Source organism: Balaenoptera musculus, chromosome 2, assembly GCF_009873245.2.
Source record: "Balaenoptera musculus isolate JJ_BM4_2016_0621 chromosome 2, mBalMus1.pri.v3, whole genome shotgun sequence".
Taxonomy (NCBI): Eukaryota; Metazoa; Chordata; class Mammalia; order Artiodactyla; family Balaenopteridae; genus Balaenoptera; species Balaenoptera musculus.
Genome location: NC_045786.1, coordinates 172,913,260 through 172,935,917, shown reverse-complemented (window position 1 = coordinate 172,935,917; position 22,658 = coordinate 172,913,260). Strand labels below are relative to the sequence as shown.

The 22,658-nt window shown below is 44.1% G+C and overlaps 1 protein-coding gene across 13 annotated transcripts in view; it reads right to left on the bottom strand.

Annotated features, from left to right (window-relative positions):
* Positions 1–22,658, bottom strand: part of WDR20 (WD repeat domain 20) — a 67,378-nt gene that overhangs the window by 19,049 nt on the left and 25,671 nt on the right. For 7 of the 13 annotated variants that reach the window (XM_036842988.1, XM_036842998.1, XM_036842997.1 and 4 more), the window contains exon 2: positions 4,204–4,386. The exons of 2 other annotated variants lie outside the window; for them this stretch is intronic. In XM_036842988.1, the coding sequence (XP_036698883.1) occupies positions 4,204–4,386 (183 nt within the window). Of the gene's footprint in view, positions 1–1,472; positions 1,566–4,203; positions 4,387–22,658 lie in introns of those variants that run through there. 4 more of the 13 variants (XM_036842996.1, XM_036842987.1, XM_036842993.1 and 1 more) reach the window with 2 other exon arrangements.

Below are 22,658 nucleotides of genomic sequence, written 5' to 3'. Positions count from 1 at the left end.
GTGTGCGCACGTGTGCATGTGTATAATGGGGGGCTGAGGGGCTCTCTGGTGAGTAAGACAGACAGACACCCGACAGTCCTGAGAAACAGTCCCCATCGTCTGCCTCACTCGTGTTGCTTCTCTGTCTGGGTTGCCCTGCTCTTACCTTCTTGTCCTGGAAAATCATTTGTGCTTCTCCTTCAAAACTGCTGGTATCTCACCTCCCAAGAAGCCTTTCCTCCAACCCCTAGTGAAAGAAACCCTCTGAGTTTCCCCTCCACCTGGAACTTTTCTCCCCAGGGCTTGCTCTCCAGGCCCTCTGCTAACATCTCATCCTCACCACGCCTCCAGGTGGGGACCGCTCTTACCCACTTTCCGGCTGAGGAGAAGAGATGAAGTAAAGACCCACATCCTGCAGGCAGTAAGCGGCAGAGGGTGTCTTGAGCTCTAGGCATTCGGGTTCAAGGGTCTATGTTCTTAGCCACTGGGCTGTGAGTCTGTAAATTTCATGGTAATACACTGACTGTTGTAAGTGCTCCTTTGCAGACCATGAACAGATGACCAGAATCTTGGAGTATAAACAGGGCTCGGCCCCAGACACGTCTAGGACTTAGCAAAGACTCGTCTTTGCTCTTACTGTGCCTTGTCCACAGACCTGCCATCTAATCTCAGGGACATGATTACTATTTATATGCTGACAACTCCCAAAATTCACCTCTAGTTTTGTGCTCCATATCCACGTATCCAACCACCTACGGGCCTCTCAAGCTTACCAAGTACAGAACGGAACTCTGATCTTTACCTCTGTTCCCAGCACCTGCTCCTTCCCCCCCTTACCCAGTGCAGTAAGTGAGCCAGAAACCCAAGATTTTTTCCCTCGCCTCTCCAATTTCATCTCCAAGAAGCAGCCAGGGTTACTTTCAAAAACATCTATCTGACCACCTCTTCGTCTTGTTCCCTTCTGTGAGATCCCACAGCTCAAAGAAGCAAAGCCGGGTCAGGCCCTGAGTGGCGGGGCCTCCAAACTTATGCCCTCTCACTTCACAACACCCTCCCAGGTCCACCGTCCTCTCTCAGGTCTCTTGGTCCCAAGCTCGTTCCTCCAGGGGCCTTCACCGGCTCTCCCTCTGCAGGGGCGCTCTATCTACAGCTCCTTACCTGGGGGCCTCCTCAGGCGAGGCTCAGCTCAAAGCACTTCACTTCCTCCGAGAGACGGACGCTCCCCACGTCCCCGTAAAGCAGGCCTCCATGTCTGTCTCTCCTTCAGGCCCCCTATCTCCTCTGACATCACAACAAGTCACCACCATTTGCCGTAATTGTGTGTATGTGTGTGTGGTGCTGTTCACACTTCTCTCCCCTCTCTCTGGAGGGGAGGCACAGGGCGGCTGTTATCTGCCGCTGCAGACCCAGTGCCGGGCACGTGGTAGGCTATCAAGGTCTGTCGAATGGATGAGAAAATGGCCACAACTCTAGTTCAAGTCCTCAGCTCTCACCTGGACAGGTACTAGAGCCTCCTCACTGGTCTTGCTACCTTCATTCTCTCTTTCTTCATTCCAATCCACCTTCCACAAGTGCTGACAAGAGTTCTAAAAAAACACATTTGATCCTGTCACTCCCTTGATTAAATAAAAGCCCAAAGGTCCCCCACAGCCTCCAGTGTCAGATCCAAATTTCCCAGCATGTCATCAAAGGGCTTTTACAATCTGGTTCCAGCTCATCTGTCCGGCTTTAACTTCTGCCACTCCAAGGCCCACGTGCTGTGGTTTGGCCACCCTTGGCCTCCACATGCTAAGCTGTTTTCTCCAGCTTTGAAGGCCTTTCTCATCCTCCTCCAACTCCTATGCATCTTTCAAACCCAGGTCAAATGTCACCTTCTGGAAGCTTTCTCGAACTGCCCCCACTGAACTTTTGTTTTTATCTTACGATATCTGATACATACTGAGGAATGCGATTAATACATTATCCCTTGGCACTTTGTTCATAACACTGGGATAAACACACGTTCCAGTACCCTTTCGGTCCATCTCACTAAACTGTGAGCTCCTGGGGAGACAAGAGCCCATCTGGCAACCACACATGGTGGAGCTTACAATCTATGACCAATAAGAGCTCGTGGAATTAATTTCTGGATCCAGCTCCATCATCAAATTGCTACCTGATGTGGACAATTCACTTACCTTCTCTTTGACTATTTCCTCATCTGCGCACGATGGAGACAGCAGCCCACCCTCCCAAGCCGAGGAAACAGACAAAACACTCTGAAACCTCCACGTCTCATACCAATGCAAATCACAGCCTAATGACAGCTTCGACCACCATCCCTGGCACTCTCTGAGAAACACACCCCTGATGGCCCTTTCTCTTAGACATCCTGACCCAAATCTGACGAGAAGGTTACCCACACAAGCCGAAGAATGTCCTTACTGTGAAGGGCGACCAATTTCTGCCTCCAGCTGTCAGTGCCAAGTTGGCATTCAACCACACACAATCCTAGCACTCTGAACAGCCATTTTTCAAATAAAATGTAAAAGGAGTAGGAGGTAGCTCATGCGTCACTCATTAGGAGTGAGGAGGTGCTTTCCAGCCTGCGACCCCCAGCTGTCCTGAGTGAGGAATGGGTCTAGCTGACGCGTCCGAGCGCTCTCAGGGCCCTGTGATCTCTGCCCCACCCTCCCCCAGCGATGACACACACACCCTCTTGTTCTCTAAGTGGCACTCTGTGCCATCCTCGGCCGAGCAGCCTCCCGACCTTGTGTACCAACAGCCCTTTACATGGCTCCACTCCCTTCCCCCTCAAAAACACGTCCCCTACCTAAACACAAATAAAACCCCACAATGACGCCAAATTCACAATTTCTATTAAGAATGCAGAGAAGTCTAGTTTTGTGCCCTCACTCTCCCCACCGCCACCCCCCAAAAAGATCATCCAGCTACTTAGAAATCACTCCCTCAAATGATGTTAATAAAATGTTTAGGTAAATAGAATAACCTTCTGCTTAAGATTTTTTTTTTTTTAAACAGAAAATGGGTTTAAATACTTTTGTCAATCCAGACGGCAAGTTTTGTTTCCAGTCAACCCAGATGAAACTAGAAGAGGAGATGGTACGGCTCAAAAGATTTCACCAAATCCACTGGCAATGTCAACCAGGAGCGCCGCGGATGGACACTGGAAATGCATGGACAACATATACCATGGGGACTGCAAAAGGAGTCAGGATCTTAACTGCAATTTGTGGAGTGGAGTGTTCTTCCCCAAACAAAATTATTTCTTAAAAATCAGAATTTATAATGCACTTCTGTTCCAAGTTAATGACTTTAAAACCATGCAACAATCAAAACCACTTGCCCTTCCTGAGAGGAATCCAAGTGACCTGGCCCTTGTCACACCAGGGTTGAGGTCACAAGCAGACTGCAACCCAGGGCTTCTAACTCAGCAAGACTGCCTCATCTTTTCCATTTACTAGGAAAGTCATACTGACACAGAGGAGGAAGTACGTCAAATATGTAATGGCAATACTTGGGGCTGAAAAGCCACTCCAATCGCTTATAAAAATATAATCTATTTGCCAACTTACATCTACTATGTTTAATGGTTGACATGTTCCTGAACGGACAGCTCAGATATCTCAGGCTCCTGCCAGAATGAAACTGAAGACACTAGAAACCCCAGCACATGCTACAACACTGGCAAAAGCTATGTCATAGGATCCAATTTTAAGTGCCAGGATTTCTAACCATGTCAAAGGTGATTTAATAGCAAACATTTACAAGAGCAAGAGAACAAATTCTCAAGTCAAACGCCTGTCAAACATACACACCAAATTTTAGCTACAATTTAAGCAACCTAAGGAAATATTATCAAGTTCTTTGATCTGCATGAAATTTTCTGGTGATGTGAATAAAATAAATTCTTTATTTTCTTATTTAAATTATAAATATCAAGCTACAAGTCTCATCCCTATCTCCATTATAAAAAAATTTTTAAAGCACCTGCTATAGACACCTGAGCATCTCCATAAAAAATGCACAGAACAGTTAGCCCAAGGAAGAACAGGTAAAAGTCAACAAGTTAACGCACCACATTTAAACTTGGGTAAACTAGGTAGGACATCTGAGAATGGAAAATGGGCTTCGCTCACGGTGTAAAATAAGGCCCACTACCCTCAGTAAGAACGTATACATTCTTAAAGGGATTCTTAACAGCTAAGACAGGGTGCTACTTACTTCCTCATTAAATAGTTTGCTAGTTTCTTTTTTGATTGGGTCTATAAGCTGGACTTGGCCTGCGGAAAAGCCCACTAGGAGAGAGACACTTTCTGCTGTGGCTGTCAGGTGGCTGAAGTCATGACAAGTAGGCTGTGTTCCTTTGTATATCCTTTTATCTATCGGTTTACTCAGGTCAGCAGCCTGGAGGAGAAAGAGAGAAATACACACGGTAAACAGCACATTGAGATGAGAAATCTAAGTCACACTATTTTATACTCCATTATGATGTTCAATCTTAAAAAGTATTAAAATATTTTTGCGGTTTTTAGCATTTTATAAAAGCACTTTCACATACCTCAGCCAATCTGATATTGTTAGACTATCCATAATATGTTTGTAACTGTTACTCTCGTAACTTATTCTTCTTCAAGTATATTTAACAAAGACTCCTGGACTGCAGGAGGAAAAATCCTTGAGATACCAAATTCAGTATTTGCAAAATGCATTCCAAACACTTTCTAACAAAGTTAACTTTAACCACATAAAGCTCGGCTTTCAAATGCAGCCGCAGCACCTCAGTGCTCGTCGGAGAGTTCACCTGCAGCCCAGTCATGCTCAGAGCGGGGTCCCCAGACCAGCGGCAGCAGCAGCAGCAGCACCTGGAAACTCAGAGGTGCAAATTCTCAAGGCCCACACCACACCAAATGAATCAAACTACAGGGGGCAGGCGGGGTGGACCCAGCAAGCTGTAGTTAAAATGGTCTTCCAGGTGATTCTGACACCTACTCAGGCTGAGAACCACTACTATGGCCAGTTATACACAGGCAGTGACTCCTGTACTGGGTCACACTCTCTCTTCTGCATTAGCTTCCAAGTAACTTTCACTTGTCGAGCCCACACTCCAAGTCTGGTACATGCATCATCTTTAATCTTTACAATGACCCTTCAAAATAGATAGTATTTTCCCCATTTTACAGATGAGCAAACAAGTTTAGGGAAGTTAAATAACTCAGCCAAGGTCACCATACCTACCTAGTAAGTGGAAGGGCTGGATTTGGAACCGAGGTCAGTTTTACCATAAAGGGGATAGGGAGAAAACACACCGCACACACTCCAAACTCTGACTCCTGACTTGGGCTAAATGTGATTTTTCAAAGTGCCTCACCCCTTTTAAAGCAGGATCTTCTCTTCATGAGAAGCCTTCTGTGTAATCCAAAATGCTGGGCTGTTACTGCTGAAATAAAGGAAACCCAACCCCTCCCACTGTCATTGGAAAATCACAGGTGGAGACAACTGAACACATCCTTTAAAACACCCACTTTGGCCCTGTGTGCAGTTCCGGGGCTCACAGCTCTGGTTCTCTATGGACCATCCCCAGGGTTAGGTTCTGAAGATTTCTTTCTTCCAAAGAGGCCTGTGACACTGTACTGAGAATTCTAGATTTTTCAGATAACAAATACAGTGTAAAAAAAGAGGACCTCAAAATGACAGGCTCAAAACCTGAGCATTTGGCAGTCTGGACCTGAGTGGCACAAGTGACCCCGGGAGCCCCAGGGCAAAGGAATGGAGATTCATGCCATGTGGACACTCTCCCTGCCTCACCTCAGTTAAAATGGGGATGAGAATCCGTTCTAGCAACCTCATGGTACTGTCTGGAGGATGAAATAAGAGAACATATACACGAAAGAGCCTTGAAAAGTGTAATATATAGTACGATGCAAAACAAAAGGAAGTCCTGACTCTGGAGCAAGGACAAAAGGGACGGTGCGCAAGGAAGCGGGTGCTCAGCAGAAGTCGGACGCCAGAGACAGGAGCCCCTTCACTGCGGACAGTCCGCCTGGAGGGAAGCAGCTCCTGGGCTGGGCCCTGAGGGCAGGGAAAGAGAAGTCTAGGCTAAGGGAACAACACAGCAAATGATCTCAGTGCAAGGAAACAGCAGCGAAAGTAAAAATGCTCAAAATATAAGACAGAGTCAAAAATCAAATTTGAAATATGAACAATTATTATATGATCTCTATATCAGCATATGTTAACTTGAGACTTTTTTTTTTAGTTTGCTTAAGCAACTACCCCGTGGACTCCCCTGGTGGTGCAGTGGTTAAGAATCTACCTGCCAATGCAGGGGAGAGGGGTTCGAACCCTGGTCCGGGAAGATCCCACATGCGGCGGAGCAACTAAGCCCGTGCACCACAACTACTGAGCCCGTGTGCCACAACTGCTGAAGCCAGCGCGCCTAGAGCCCGTGCTCCACAACAAGAGAAGCCACCGCTATGAAAAGCCCGCGCACCGCAACAAAGAGCAGCCCCTGCTCGCCGCAACTAGAGAAAGACCGCACGCAGCAACGAAGACCCAACGCAGCCAAAAAATAAATAAATTTATATTAAAAAAAGAAACTACTCCGTGAAAGAATATACATAAAATTATGCACCAAAATATAAAAATCAATTCAAAGGCAAACCAAACATTAACAGAGAGAACAAATATAACTTAAATGAGCAAAAGAAATACAACGATTCTCAGAACAACAGAGAAAGTTTAAAGCACCAATTTTTCCAAGTATTGCTACTAGTTTTAAACTTATGGATCCCTTACAATAACAATGTTAGCCTCAGTTCTTGGTATATTTCTTTCACATTCCTGCCCCCTAATATGGAACTTTACTGAAAAGCGTCATTTGTCACAGATGTCACTAGATCACACAGGAACACACATCTAAAGTATTTTAAATGCCAACTGAAAGACAATTTTTACTCTCGAATCATGTCTCTATTCCAAAAACATCCTGTTTACTAATTTGTTTAACAAAATGCCAACTGAAAGACAATTTTTACTCTCGAATCATGTATCTATTCCAAAAACGTCCTGTTACTAATTTGCTTAACAAAGTTTCTCCCTAGATCATTGCCCTCAAGGTGTACCAAACCATGAACAGTCTGCTAGCCTGCAGTCAAAATTAAGTACACAGATTGAGAATAAGCATTTAGAAACTTTTACGGCAATGTGACAGAGTGATTTTATACCTGTTGAATCTAATAATAAAAAATTCAAGTTTGCATTCTGCATGTCTTTTTCAGGTTTTCTAGTAATCCTTCTTTTATTTTACAAAAGTATCAGCCCAGATAGACTGGAAATTTTAAGAATTGGTCTTTCAGTACTGGTGGGAGAAGCACTGTCCTAGAAGGCGTAAAAGTAGACCTAGGCCCAAGGAACACAAAAATGTCTCTTATCGAAGGTCACTCCTTCCCCCGCAAACCCCCAATGGCCCCGATGGCACTAGAACAGCAGAACGTTAGCCAAGCAACGTGCCACTTACGCCCAGCAACACCTACTGTGAGCCCTGTAGTGACTGCGAGGGGTGTACCCATAGGAAGTTATTCTTCCGAGGAGACTGGGGACTCCCCCAGCGGTGCCTGGGCTTTTTGGAGCCCGATCCCAGATGCAGGGAAAGGTGGGTCCACCAGTGCCTGCCTTCCTTTCCAACAGCACCACCATCTCCAGCTCATCTCATCCTCTTTCCTCTTACAGCCAATCACCATTTAGTATTTAATCACTTATGTGATCACAGTATTGTTTGATGTCTGTTATCATCAATTAGAATTACAACTAAAATTACAACAAAAACTTCCTTAAAAAGCAGAACTTCTAAAAAAAAAAAAAAGCAGAACTTCTTTATTAAACAGTTACCATTGTATTATTCCATAAAATTACTTCTGTTTTTCAGCTTTCTGGTAAATCCTGCATAGACAGGCTACAGATACTTTGGTATTTTTTTAGTGCTTTTGCATCCTAATTATTGCCAATTATCTAAATTCTTAACTGTGAATTTATAGCAGAACCAATTTATGTAAAAGTCTTACCAATTTTAAGAATTGACAAGAATTTTAAGAACTGGTAAGAATATCTGGTTATTCAGCCCCAACAGAGTATCCAGTTTGTCATAAATGCTCAATATCTGTTTAACAAATGAAATTGCGATTGTTCCAAATTTTTCAATTTTTCAATTAAATTTCATCATTATGCTCATTAGTTTCTGCATAAGGAGTTATGATTACAATTAATTTGTCAGTGTCTCATTCTCAACAGAAAAAATTTAAATGATGGTTTAAAAATTCCTACTACAGAAACAGAGCTGGTTAACCAAAATCCTCAGTCAATAAGTACAAACTTCAAAATGTCATGTTTCTTTTTTCCTTGGACTTTTGATCCTTAAAATCCCTGCAATTCTCTTCATGACGAATACTGTCAAGACATGAAGTCAGCTGGGGGGGTTTAGCATGGAACTACGAACATTTATCACAAAGGCCTGCAGAAGAAACCAAGCTGCTGCAGCTCACACCTTCACCCCAGATCCCTGCCCGGTCCCAGGGAATGCTGGGGAGCCGACAGGAACGTGGAGGGGGGACTGAACCGGTAGGGAATGGGCTCCCACGGGCGCCCCGTCACAGCCATTCCAGGAGCTCAGAGAAGGTGCTCGGTGGGCCCGGGCCGAGCCCTTGTCATGGGAACCTGCTACTTGATACTCGAGTGCCCAGAAGCATTTGATGTGATATGGAAAATAATCTCAGAAAGACCTCTTCTGAAAAATGTATGCCAGATGATGGTATGTGGGAGGCATGTAGGTACTAAAGGTGGGCTTTATTTTCCCTAAATGTCATATTCTCCCTCCCCTTTAGAGAATGACCTCAGGGAGAACCCGTCTCACAGAACTTGCCAGAAGAGACTCCTTTTACTGGCCTATCTAAAAGCTGCCAAATGCCCACCCAGACAAGAAGCTCACCCTGTCTACACCAGAAATCACTCTCTTCCCTCCTAAGCCCCTCTCCCGAGCTTTAAGCCTGTCGCCTCGGTTGGGTCCCGCGCCCGGCACCCCCATGCCAGCTCAGAGCCCTTCTAGCAGCCTGTCCTCCTCCAGGCCCCCTCCTAGCCTAGGGGCAGCTTACGGGCTTAGCAGCAGGCTCCTTCCACCCACTTCTACACACCTCCCATTCTTCGCCCACACTTGCCAGATTAATCCTCATGAAGACCTGGGTCACTCTCCCACTCCCAACCTCCTCGGCTCTGCCCGGCCGTGCCAACGGCTAAACTCCTTAGCTGGCATCCACAGGCCTTCCTCTTACAGGCCTCACCATCCCCTGCCCCTTCACGCACACTACCCGCAAGGGCAGCACGTGTCCACACGCTGCCTGCGCTCTTTGCACCTTCCTGCCTTCCCTTACGTTTCTCCTTTCACTTACAGTACTCCCCTCCCCCTCCCCCCTCCATCACACAAATGTTGCTCACCGCAGCGCCAGTGTCATTTCCTCCTGATCTCACCCCGGGAGGCAGGCTTTCACTGGGCCTCCACCGAGTGCCTATCCCCATGTGCCACATTTATTAGCGGTAATATGTGAACTGTACTCCATATATTGTGAAAGTCCTTTCAAAAACAACAAAAAAGTCAGGAGGCTGCTCAGTCACTGACGGCCTGAATGGATTAACCCAAAATAGCAGGAGCAGCTCCAGTGGCATCAAAGGTCTCCATTATGCCATTTGAAAATCAAAAGAGAACTGCTATAGTGCTTTCTATTACCGTTCCTTTTGATCACATCTCAGACAACCAAAATAGGAGCCAAAAGTGGACAGGGGATTACTTCCCAGTGCCCCAGAAGATCACCGAGTTGGAAAGACGAGGAACAATTGGAGTCCTATCTCAAGACCTGGTATCCAAAATAAACCACATTATAAAGACTGTTCCACAGTTTTTCCTGGGGGAGACTTTTAACCTAGTCAGGCTTGGGGTTTCTAATGTCTGCGAGGGATTTGTCCACAGTCTGGGGCTGGACCACACCTAGCTGGTCATCCTGGGGAAACGCCTCCCGGTCACAAGAGTGAATGAAATGAGACTCAGACCACTCCAAGCTGTTATATTTGCTTTGTGAACAAAAATCAATGTACTATTTAATACAAATCTTCTTCAGCACGGTGGAAAATAACCTGGGGCTCTAATGACAAAAATACCAAACAGTGATTTTCAAATATCTTCACTGCCCAGGTGAGCAGTTTAACACTCAGGTAACAGTCAGTTGTAAGGTACTGCACAGATGCTGATTCCACAGTCCAAGCCACCTGCCCTTGAAGTAGACACAAAACCAGGCTAATCTTGTGAAATAGCCCCACAACTCATCTTTCTTATAGTTTCTTCAGTTCAATAGTTACATTCAAAATATCTGCATAATTGGCATTAATGGTATTTAGAGTCTAACACATTAAAAAAAGAGATATCAGGGGTATTAGGAAGTCAGGTTTGGGATAACTTATCCCAGTAGGAAAAAAAAAAAGGTCACTCAACTGTACCGTTCCAGCGTTTCAAAAAGGCCAGAAGCATGTCTGTCTCACTCGCCACTCCACCTCCAGTGCCTAATAAAGCGGCTGGCACACAGAAGACGTTGTTAAGTATCTGCCGTAGAAATGAAACAATTCCGAAAATGGGAAAGAAAAGTAAAGTGATGGGAACCAGAAGAAACTCAGAGCCAGACATATATATAAAAGCAAATATATAATCTTTCTGCTGACCAAAAGCCTAACTAACAACCAATGCCTTCTTGGGCGCCCATCTATGAAAGAAAACAACCTCCATTAGCGAACACCGGAAAGTCACTTGACGGTTTACAGAGCACCCTCAAGAGGGTGCACCCTCAAGCATCAGTTCTTCTGACCGTCATTACGAACCCGTGCATAGAAGAACTACGGCCACTCCCATTTTATAAACAGAGAAACAGAATCAGCTGTCAAGCCACAGCAAGTGGTGGAGTTGAGGCCTTCTAAATTCCAGCCCCTGTGCTCCTTCTACTGCATCATGTTGCTATGACAGGAAGTTGACAAGATAACATCAGGGGTAGCACTTAGTCTAAAATTCTATTACTGTGTGACTCCATGCTCCTATGCTTGCTGAAGTGGCAATCAAATATTCCAGCCTTGCTCAGTTTGGCCCAGATTCCAGACCCACCTTCTCAACGCATTTGCCTTGCAGGGCTGTTTTCTTAAAATGGAGATAATCCCAAGCATAATACCTGACACTTAAAAGGCACTTTAGAAAAGTTAGTGAAAACTCATATTTCTCTTTTTGAATACATAAGGACTTGCTGCTTATCAGAGAGGCTTTGAAAATTCTCATCATTCGTTAACACTTTCAAAGAAATCTAAGTAAGGAAAAACAGGGATATTTCTTTCTGCCCTAAATTTCCTGGAGAAAACAGCAGAAGCCAAGTTTAGAGCATGTTTTCCTTCCAATATAATTTTCCAAAACAAGACAGTACCTTCCCTTCCTTAGTCTGCATTCCTCCCTCGCTGTCAGACGCGCTAGCACACGCCCACACTCGCCCTGGCACACCAGACCCGCTCCCTACACTGAGAACAACTGTCACGTCGTCTGCAGCAGACTCCTGCCAGTCCTGACCCCGGAACGGGCACCCAGCGCTCACATCCCAGAGCTCCCCTCCTGTGCACGACAGCAGCAGCGAGACCATGAGAAGTGGGGCAGGGGACTCCATGGAAGGAGAGAGAAGGGAAGAACAATGCCATCCACCATCAGAATACAGGCAAATAACAAGATGTAAAATGCGAGGGGGCGCCACCTTTAGGTCATTCCAAAATGGGAAGAGATGCATAGTCACAAAATGCATAAAATGTGTTCAGTGAAACCTTCACAGCAACGACCTGTGGAATTGCATACTGTTCACCAAAGAAATACTTCTCACAGGAGCCAGAGAAGGCTCCTCCTTTGGAACTCTGCTTTGGGCGGGGTGGGAGCAGCCACCCGAGGAAGCAGGGCTGAGACTCTGTGAAGCGTCTTCGTCTCCCCTGGCCCAGCACTGTCAGTCAAGTGTCTGCTGAAATAATACACTTCTGTTGTTATCACATATGCCATTTTCTCCCAAGGCAGTCTGTCACTTAAAAACTGTTAGCTATGTAAACTCGACTCCTCTTCCCCCAGAGTGATTTTTCAAAAATGAACTTGATAAGCTACTAAACTGCAACATCTTCACCATCTCTTCGTTCCCTTATGCTGCACTCCACGTTCAGGTCAAGTCTCTTATCACAATGCGAAACGCTACAAATGGTTGTCCTGGTGCTTCGTTTAGGCTAATGAAATACTGATTTCTTCATTAAAGAAAAACTATGAATAAACATTAGATAAAATCAATTTGCACACATTTCTAACACCAGATCTCACCCCATTAAAATGCTGACATATTCAAATGACCTATTTTTATTAAACCCTTCTGTTAAATATGCAGACATATGCATTCCTATTCCCAAGGGAACACCAACATCTCAAGTGGAAGAAAAGGCAAGAGGCTTTCATTTCTGCAAAAGATACTCATTTCAAATTCTTAGAAAACAGGTATTTTTAAAGTTTCCCCTAAAAGGGGTGGGAGCGGGGAGAAATTCTGTGACCTTCTAAAAGTGCTGTGACAACACTGGTGAAGACCACTCCAAGGCAGTGAGTAGTTCCTGTCTGCTGCCTAGCTGCTGCCCCACCGCCTTCCCGGAATCTACATGCCCGTGAGCTTGTTACGTCTGGCCCGGCACACAGATAGATGACTCTTCCGCTTTCTCCTTCACGGTGCTGAGCAGCACAAGCAGTGCCCTGCAGAGGGGAGCCCGTTCAAAGCGAGACGTGCCCTGAGTCTCCAGTTGTGGGGAGGCCCTGCAACTTTCTGACACTCACTTCCTTATCCTGCATTGAAACTGAGGCCCAGGGAGGGGTGGTGATCTGCCCAAGGCTGCACAGACCTTAGACCTGTGCTTTCAATCACATCACGTTGCTACCTTTTCAATCACCCAACTTCAGGTGGAACAATGAACTACTGAATCTGTAACATATGAAATTTCAAAAAATGGCACTGATGTGTACCAGTAATTTTACACCAAATGACAGTACTTTGGAGCCAGTACATTGCTGGGTTTTCAAATAGGAAGCAAGCGAGCCAGAGAGCACATTAAACTTATCTTACAATGAAAGGAGACCAGCCACTAAAATCGACGGCCGAAACACTGGACTTGGCCTCTGTACTTCAAACAGTTATTCTCTGATCCAGCCAAGCCTCAGGTGAAGAAAGCAGACTCAATTCAATGACAGTTACAGAGAGCCGACCGATTTCTAAATACTACTATGAAGAAAAGCTTTGCTCTCTCTCTCCTTCATCTAAAGTTTTATAGTATCACTGGAACTACCATTCACTTGGCACTTCTGCCGTTTGTCATTTTGTCATATGTCTTATCTCCTCAACTAAGTCAAATTTTGGGGGGGCATAACTGTCTTATAGGCTACCTCAATGACAGCCACTCAGACATTTCTGATGTTTTTTCCCCTACCAGATTAAAAACGCCTTTTTAGGTACCTGAAATCTACCGTGCACTGGTACAGCACTAGTAACGCAATAGCAGCCAGTTTCAAAATGTGGACCAGTAAGACTAGCACAGACACGAACGTGGAGGGGCAGGCCTCGCCTAACTCTGACGGGAGTGTAAACTGGCCAGCCTTCATGCAGAGCAATTTGGCAACACGGAGCAAAAGCCTCCTTTCCTTTAAACACAAATTCAACTCCTAGGAATCTGTCCTTAGAAAATATTTTCCAAGTGTGTAATCTATCTGTAATAGCCCAGAGCTGGCCCAACACAAATGCCCATCCACAGTAGGCTAGGTGAATAGCAGACTATACGTGGAATACTACCCATGGAAGACATGCACTGAGAAAAAACATGGACAAACCTCAAAAAGTAATCTTGAGTGAAAGAAGCCAGATATAAAAGAAGCACAGCATATACTAAATAATTCTATTTATATAAAGTTCAAAAATAAGGAAAACTCATGTGATGCTGGAAGTGAGGACAGTGGCTACCCCTTCAGGAGTGTGGGAAGGGGCCACAGGGAGGCTCCAGGTGGCTAGGAATGCTGTTTCTTAATCTGGGGTTGGTTCTACTTTGTGAAAAACTAATAGAACTTTACATTTATACATATTTCTGTTTGGATGCTATCCTTAAATTAAAAAATAATTTTAATGATCAAACACACAAAGACAGTCAACTCAGCTTTGTTTCTAACAAAACATTATTAACATCTTATGTGTTTGAAAAATGAAATGGGTAAATATATCATGCAGCCATTTAAAATGAAGACAGTTACTTACCAGCAAAGAAGGATGTTATATGGTATATCATTAAGTGAAAAATGCAACAATAAAAAAATAGGATTCAAAAGATTAAAAGAATTATAAAGAAATCCGAAAATTGTATTCATACTGTAATCATATTGTTAGCAATAATAGTACATTGTTACTTTTTTTTTTTTGGCCGTGCCATGCGGCATGCGGGATCTCAGTTCCCTGCCCAGGGATCGAACCTGTGCCTGCTGCACTGGGAGCACAGAGTCTTAACCACTGCACCATCAGGTAAGTCCCAGTATACTGTCATTCTCAATGTCTTGTAGAATAAAACAAAAAATTAATTATGTGAATGTCATTAGGAATTCAGATTTTCCACATAAGATGTATTAAATGTATAGAAGCAATGACCAAATGGCAATAGAAAATCCTAGTGCCCAGACTGTGTCACAAATGCTATTTGTCACTCAAAGTCACCAAAGGCTCCTATATACTTGATACCAGGTATGGGGCAGGAAGTGCACAAGATGAATCTGGAACATCTTTCTGTACCGCTGAGCAAGAAAGCTATCAAAGACTACTGAAGTTGTGTCCAAAAGATTCAAGGGCTGGACTTTCCTGGCGGTGCAGTGGTTAAGGCTCTGCGCTTCTACTGCAGAGGGCGCGAGTTCGATCCCTGGTTGGGGAAGATCCCACATGCTGCACAGTGTGGCCAAAAAAAAAGACTCAGGGGGCAAAGCAGAGGGACTATCATTGGTCAATGATAGGACAATTTACACATAAAAACAATACTACAGAATTTTCATGGAATAAAATAAGAATCTGAGTTCACACTAATATCAATAAATGGGGAGAAAAAAAAAGCTTTCCCCTACAGTAGACTAACACCTAATAAATGCAGAAGGAAAAAATAATGGAGTTTGAAAATCACCATTTTATAACCATCACAGTAATACAGTAATAACCAATTCAGCCAAAAATCATCAATGGATGCTAAAACTAGTGGATAAAGGTCTGATGAGAAAAAGGGTATTTATGTAGTCCCAAAGTATCCTTTCACAAATTACATATCAATTACAAAGAGAAAAGTGGAACTTGACCATGGATTAATTTAGCAAACACAACCTTAGTCAATGTTCACATCACCACTGTGACCAGAACAAAGCAGCGGCCTGTGTCTCCTGACCTGCTGCTCCAAGAAAGACACGACAGTGGTTCTGTGGTGCCCCCCACCCCGCAACTGTAGACTATGAATCTAATCACAAAAATATCAGACAAATCTAAACTGAGAGATTCTACAAAATAACTGGTCTGAACTCTTCAAGACGTCAAGGTCGTGAAAACAAAGAAGCAGCTACGGAACACTGAATGAGACTAAAGAGCCTGCAGCTACCTGTAGTCTGTGAACCTGGACTGTTTCCCAAACCAGGGGAAAACGGCTCTTAAAGGACAGCATGGGGGTAACTAGTGAAATGTTAACGTGAACTGCAGATTAGATCAGTTATATTTAGATTCTGATAAATGTACAGTACTGGGGTTAGGTAAGAGAAAATCTTGTTCTTGGGAAATAGAAACTGAGGTTTATACGAATAAATGGACATGATGTCTACAAATTACTCTCAAATGATTTATATTATATATGTACATACATACACATGGAGGGAAGGGAGGAGGAATGGAGAAGAAGGGGGGAGGGAAAACACAAATGATAAAACAAATAGGCAAATTTTAAATAATTAGTCCATCTGAGGGTTCTTTGTACTATTACTGTCATTTTCTGTAAGTGAAATTACAACCAAATAATTTTTTATTAAAAAGAGATTTAAGAGGCATCGACACTAATCGCAATGTGTGGTCCTTGTTTGGAAACAAATTTAAATAAACCAATTACAAAATTAATTTGAATAAACTGATTATGAAACAACACTTATCTGTGGTAGTGGTTACATGAATCTACACGTGGGATAACACCACATGGAATACACACACACACACACACACACGAACCTAGTGAAATCCAAATGCGCTCTGCAGACTTCACCAATGTCAATTTCCTGGTTTTGATATTATACTATAGTTATGCAAAATATTACCATTTGGGGGAAACTAGGTGAAGGGTACATGGGACCTCCTTGCACATTTTTTGCCAGTTCCCATGAATCTATATTTCAAATTAAAAAATAAATAAAATAATTAAAAGATCTTTATGTATCAAGAAACCAACTGTAAAAAATATTTATGAATCTGTCAAAGAACAGACTTTGATCAAATGTAAATTTTTTACATGTGAAAATATGGTTTTATTTCTCCAGTCTATATATTGTAGAAAAAGTACAGAAGAAAACAGATGACGTTTGGGGTCTGCTTTAATGTAATGCAGTAAGGGTGAGATAATAGATGAAACGAGACTAGCCGTATGCAGACAACTGGCGGAGCCGGGAGACGTTCTCTCTACTTCTGCGTAAGTTGTAAATTTTCCGTAATTAAAAAAGTTTCATTCTGTTTGAGATGTACATGTTTGCAAAGAGAACAACTTGAAAAGATATTCAGTAAAGTATTAAAAGTGGTTATTAAAGGGGGGGGTAGTACTTAGATGACAATTTTTTGCCTATCTTTATTTCTAGCTTTTCCTCAATAATTATGTATTACTTGTGTAATTTTTTAAATAGAAAAAGAAGAAAACACAGGCCAAAAAACCAACTGAAACTATTTGAAAATTATTCTGGTAGTTTAAAAGCATGTCATGGCCTAGCAGAGAGTCACAGGAAAATATATGCCTTGTGAACAAACAGTAAAATTCACCATAAAAGGAAGCCTACGGTTACACGAAGTAAATGTATGAGCAGGGATGATATATCACCAAGAGGTGATGATATATTCTGAACTGGCCAAATCATAAGTTTCACACCAATTACGACTGCTGGTGTCTGTTATTAATGTTTCTGTGGCACCAGTGATGTCACTCAATGAGATGAGACAGGACAGGAAAATTCTTTAAAGAAGCCAACCATTCAGGGGACAGATAAGGAGGCCGTGGCTGGTTCTATTGTTTCACTCTTCAAATAGTACTACAGTGTGAGAAGCATTCACTGTGTGCTCCTAATTTGCTACAGTGGCAAATACAGATAACTTTTCCCAGAGTCCTCTTTGGGAAATTCAATCTGTTCCAAGTTTACTTCCCAATTTTGCCTCTAATGTAGGTCTAAAATTGAATCCCCATCTTTCTCACAAGAACTGAACTGCGAATTTATCATCAATCCCATGCTTTTCTAGAGATTCTAGGCCCTAAATTATCCTCAATCCAGAAGAAATAGCTAAAAGGGTTACACAGTAGAATTTCTCCTTTGGTATTCGGCAATATTTTAACATTTAAAATCTGGAGGCCTGAAATAAAAATATTAGGCTCAAGAGGGACAGTATTGTATTTGTAGTCTCCATGGGGACAGTACTGCATTTTAAATGTAGGTTAGCAGGCCAACCAGCTGAATAAGCAGTTTCAAACTGAAGCCTGAAATCAACCATAATCCAAAAGGTAGCACTTGGCGACAATCGCACATTTGCTTCACTCTAAGCACTTATCATTCATCATCTCACATAATAAAACATACATAATTTAAAAATTGCAACTACTAGCTTAAAAAGTTAAATATGAAGCTATTCACAAAGAAGTGGACTGAAGAAGCAACTCATTTCCCAGCATGAATAATTCTGTAACATATCTCTATAGACAATGGTCTTCTGAGAACACAGGTAACCTAAGTCTCACATTCACAGAATCAGAAGACAGACAAACAGAGCTGGAGCGGAGCTTTAAAAAGTCACATTTGCTCTCAAGATGTTACAACTTAAGACCGAGGAAGCAAATTGTCTAAAATCACAAAATCAATTCATACCGCAGCTGAACTGGAGCTCTATACCCAGTAAACTCAGGAAAGGCACTAGAGTAGCCTAACCCAAAGCCCTCATTTCCGTCTCCTTTCCTTTCACCTGTGGTCTTCTTGCTTCTACATCAGACGTAACAACTAGCTGTCAGAACTTGAAATTATATTATTTATAACACAGAGTGAAGAAATACACAAGACTTCGCAAAACTCATTAAGCTTAGCATAAACCAAATGACGCTCATTTAGTTGGCACCAAGTTCCAACTGCTGCGAGCCTTCTCCAGGCTGAGAAGGGAGGAGGGAGAAAGGGAGCTGCTCGCCTCTTGATAAGTCAAAGCTCTGGAGCTGCTGTGTCCTGAACAACTAAGGCCGATACCCACTCCCACAGCTCTTTCCAAAGCCCCTGACTGTCTTCCAGAAAATCTTCCCTCTGCAGCCAAGCCAAATGCCCACTAATAAAATTCTGGCCAGCAGGGATGTACCCAAATTTTATATGCAAATACAAGAAGGATGGCAGAAATAGGCAGTGATTTTAAGCTAGGCTGCACAGACACTGAAAGCTAAGAAATGCAGGCCAGGAGCTCAGCTTGGTGGTACACATGGTTATGACAAAGGCTGAGGCTCCAAATACCAGCAGGTCCCATGAGCAGCATTTATAAGTTTATAAGTGGCCATAAACTAAAAGGCAGTCTTCAGGGTGGTATGGAAAGATCTCATCTCTCCTCCATGTAGAGTACTGCCGCTAGATTTGTCTTTAAATTAGAAGAGACACACAATAACACAACATCCCCAAATTTTCTTGTTGTCCACAGCAAGTCTGAGTACTTGTGCTGTTCTCACAAACTTCTCAGACCTCAAGCACATACATGCTCGTCGGGCGGCGAGAAACCACGGCACACTCAAGACCCCAAAGGAGGGAGAGCGTGGCAAAGCACAGAGAGCCAGCCAGGGCCTGTCCCGGTGCAGGACGAGGCTGAGAAAGGCACTGTGAGACTGTTTTCAAGCCTGGTGTGTCCCATTCCAGAAGGCCACCTGCCTTCATCACAGGTCTTCTGCCTGTGTCCCTAGCAAACACCTCAATTATTTGACATTTTTGAAGGGCCTAAATTATTTCTCTGTGGAAGCTCACACATCAATCCCATCCTCCACAAAGGTCCTAATGCAGGAAAACAAAAACACTGAATAGGGTACCATTTCAAAAATGTAAAGTGACATGTTACAGAGAAAGCTCTGGCTGAAAACCTACATTACACTTTGAGGAGTGATTAGGAGTGCAGACTGTGGAGCTAGGATGCCTGAGTTTGATTTGGGTTCTGCCATTCGTAGCGCTGTGAGCTTGGACAAGTTATTTAGCTTTCCACACTACTGTTTCCACAAAATGGGGAAATGGGGATAATACAATAGTTCCTACTATATACAATGTTTGAGGATTAGGGAGTTAAAATTTGTAAAGCGACTGGAATAGTGCTCACTCAAAAAGCTACCTAAGTATTAGTTATTATCATTATTAAGTAAATAATATCAATTCACATTTGATACATGCATTCAAACCAAGAAGTACAGTGAGTAAGCTTGGAAATAAGCACTTAATTCCTTGTAAAAATAAATGTATTTTTCTATTTAATTGCCTGTCCAAAAATGTGTTTGGAGGGGTGGGGGTTTGGAAGTGAGGGAGCGAAGGTCAAAGAGGTGAGAGGAGCAAACAGAGCCTAAATAACAAGGCCTCTCCCCTCACCAGAGACGGCAGCTGTCCCCTGGGTCAAAGCGGCGCTCAATCTGCTAACACGTGTTCACTTCACTTTCGTAACACAGCTGGACTAAAGCAAAGCCAGCAAAATTACTTTTCCCAACCAATTAAAATTTTTCTAAATTCAATGCAACATATTTTTTACGTTGCAAAAATAATACAGGTGCACAGGCCAGAGTTGTGTCGCATACCAATTTACACCTCAGTGAAAACACAAGTTGATTTCTGAGACAAAAATACTGAGTACCACGTATAATGCAATGACTAGATGTGTGAAAATACAGAGGCTGGGCTATGATCTCAAAGTCTCTTTTACCCCCCAGTTCTCTGATACACTGTTAAGTAAATGAAGATTAAGAAAAGGAAATAAAACAGTCTGTGTTTCTATTTAAAAAAAAAAAAAGCTAGAAGGTTGCTGCTTAGTAGATGGGGTTAAGAATGTGAGGGGAGAAGTCCAGAAACACGGGCATTACAACCATTTGTTATATGACCACATGACAGCCACAGACTCACATGTACTCTCTGGGAACAAGGTTTTATATGAAAGGCAGTGTGATGTGCCAGAAAGGACACAGGCTTAGGAGTCTGACAGACCCACTGAAATCTCACGCTGCCACTTACCAGCTGTGTAGCCAGCCGCCTTGGCAAGTGACTTCATTCCTCAGAGCCTCCCCTTTCTCATCTATATATCAAGTGGGAAACACCACTCCCTATTTTGCAAAGTGTTTGTGAGGATGAGACAATGTATGTGAAAGCACCTAGTTTAGTGCCCAGCACCGAGTAGGTGTTCAATAAATGATAACCGTGATGATAAACAAATTAATCAATGGCTATTAATATAATCCACAAATTAAATGGCCAATAAGCTTTAACTGAGTGTTAAAGCTATGAGGAGAGCCCTGAATTAGATCCCAAAAGGCAGTGGTTCTCAAACTTTAGTGCATCAGGGACTTCCCTGGCGGTCCAGTGGTTAAGAATCTACCTTCCAATGCAGGGGACGCGGGTTCGATCCCAGGTCGGGGAACTAAGATCCCACATGCCCTGGGGCAACTAAGCCCACGCACCACAACTACTGAGCCTGCGCACCTCAACTAGAGAGGAGCCGCGCGCCACAACGAAGTTTCCGCATGCTGCAACTAAGACCCGATGCAGCCAAATTAATTAATTAATTATTTTTAAAAACACAAAAAACAAAACTTTAGCACATCAGAATCGCCTGCTAGTTAAACAGCGTGCTGGGCCCCACCCCTAGAGTTTCTGACTCAGCTGGTCAAGGCGGAGGGCAGAGATCTGCATTTCCACAAGCTCTCAGGAGATGCTGATGCTGCTAGTTGAGGGCCACGTGTAAGAGAACCTCTGCTGCAAGGGAAGCGAGAAGGGAAGCGAGAAGGGAAGCGAGAAGGGAAGCGAGAAGGGAAGCAGAGAAGGGAAGCGAGAAGGGAAGCGAGAAGGGAAGCGAGAAGGGAAGCAGAGAAGGGAAGAGAGAAGGGAAGCAGAGAAGGGAAGCAGAGAAGGGAAGCGAGAAGGGAAGCGAGAAGGGAAGCGAGAAGGGAAGCGAGAAGGGAAGCAGAGAAGGGAAGAGAGAAGGGAAGCAGAGAAGGGAAGCAGAGAAGGGAAGCAGAGAAGGGAAGAGAGAAGGGAAGCAGAGAAGGGAAGCGAGAAGGGAAGCGAGAAGGGAAGCGAGAAGGGAAGCAGAGAAGGGAAGAGAGAAGGGAAGCAGAGAAGGGAAGCAGAGAAGGGAAGCAGAGAAGGGAAGAGAGAAGGGAAGCAGAGAAGGGAAGCGAGAAGGGAAGCGAGAAGGGAAGCGAGAAGGGAAGCAGAGAAGGGAAGAGAGAAGGGAAGCAGAGAAGGGAAGCGAGAAGGGAAGCGAGAAGGGAAGCAGAGAAGGGAAGAGAGAAGGGAAGAGAGAAGGGAAGAGAGAAGGGAAGCAGAGAAGGGAAGCAGAGAAGGGAAGAGAGAAGGGAAGAGAGAAGGGAAGCAGAGAAGGGAAGCGAGAAGGGAAGCAGAGAAGGGAAGCAGAGAAGGGAAGCAGAGAAGGGAAGCAGAGAAGGGAAGCGAGAAGGGAAGCGAGAAGGGAAGCGAGAAGGGAAGCAGAGAAGGGAAGCGAGAAGGGAAGCAGAGAAGGGAAGCAGAGAAGGGAAGCAGAGAAGGGAAGCGAGAAGGGAAGCGAGAAGGGAAGAGAGAAGGGAAGCGAGAAGGGAAGCAGAGAAGGGAAGCAGAGAAGGGAAGCGAGAAGGGAAGCGAGAAGGAGAAGGGAAGCGAGAAGGGAAGCGAGAAGGGAAGCAGAGAAGGGAAGCGAGAAGGGAAGCAGAGAAGGGAAGCAGAGAAGGGAAGCGAGAAGGGAAGCGAGAAGGGAAGCAGAGAAGGGAAGCAGAGAAGGGAAGCGAGAAGGGAAGCGAGAAGGGAAGCGAGAAGGGAAGCGAGAAGGGAAGCAGAGAAGGGAAGCAGAGAAGGGAAGCAGAGAAGGGAAGCAGAGAAGGGAAGAGAGAAGGGAAGCGAGAAGGGAAGCAGAGAAGGGAAGCGAGAAGGGAAGCAGAGAAGGGAAGCAGAGAAGGGAAGCGAGAAGGGAAGCGAGAAGGGAAGCGAGAAGGGAAGCAGAGAAGGGAAGCGAGAAGGGAAGCGAGAAGGGAAGCGAGAAGGGAAGCGAGAAGGGAAGCAGAGAAGGGAAGAGAGAAGGGAAGCGAGAAGGGAAGCGGAA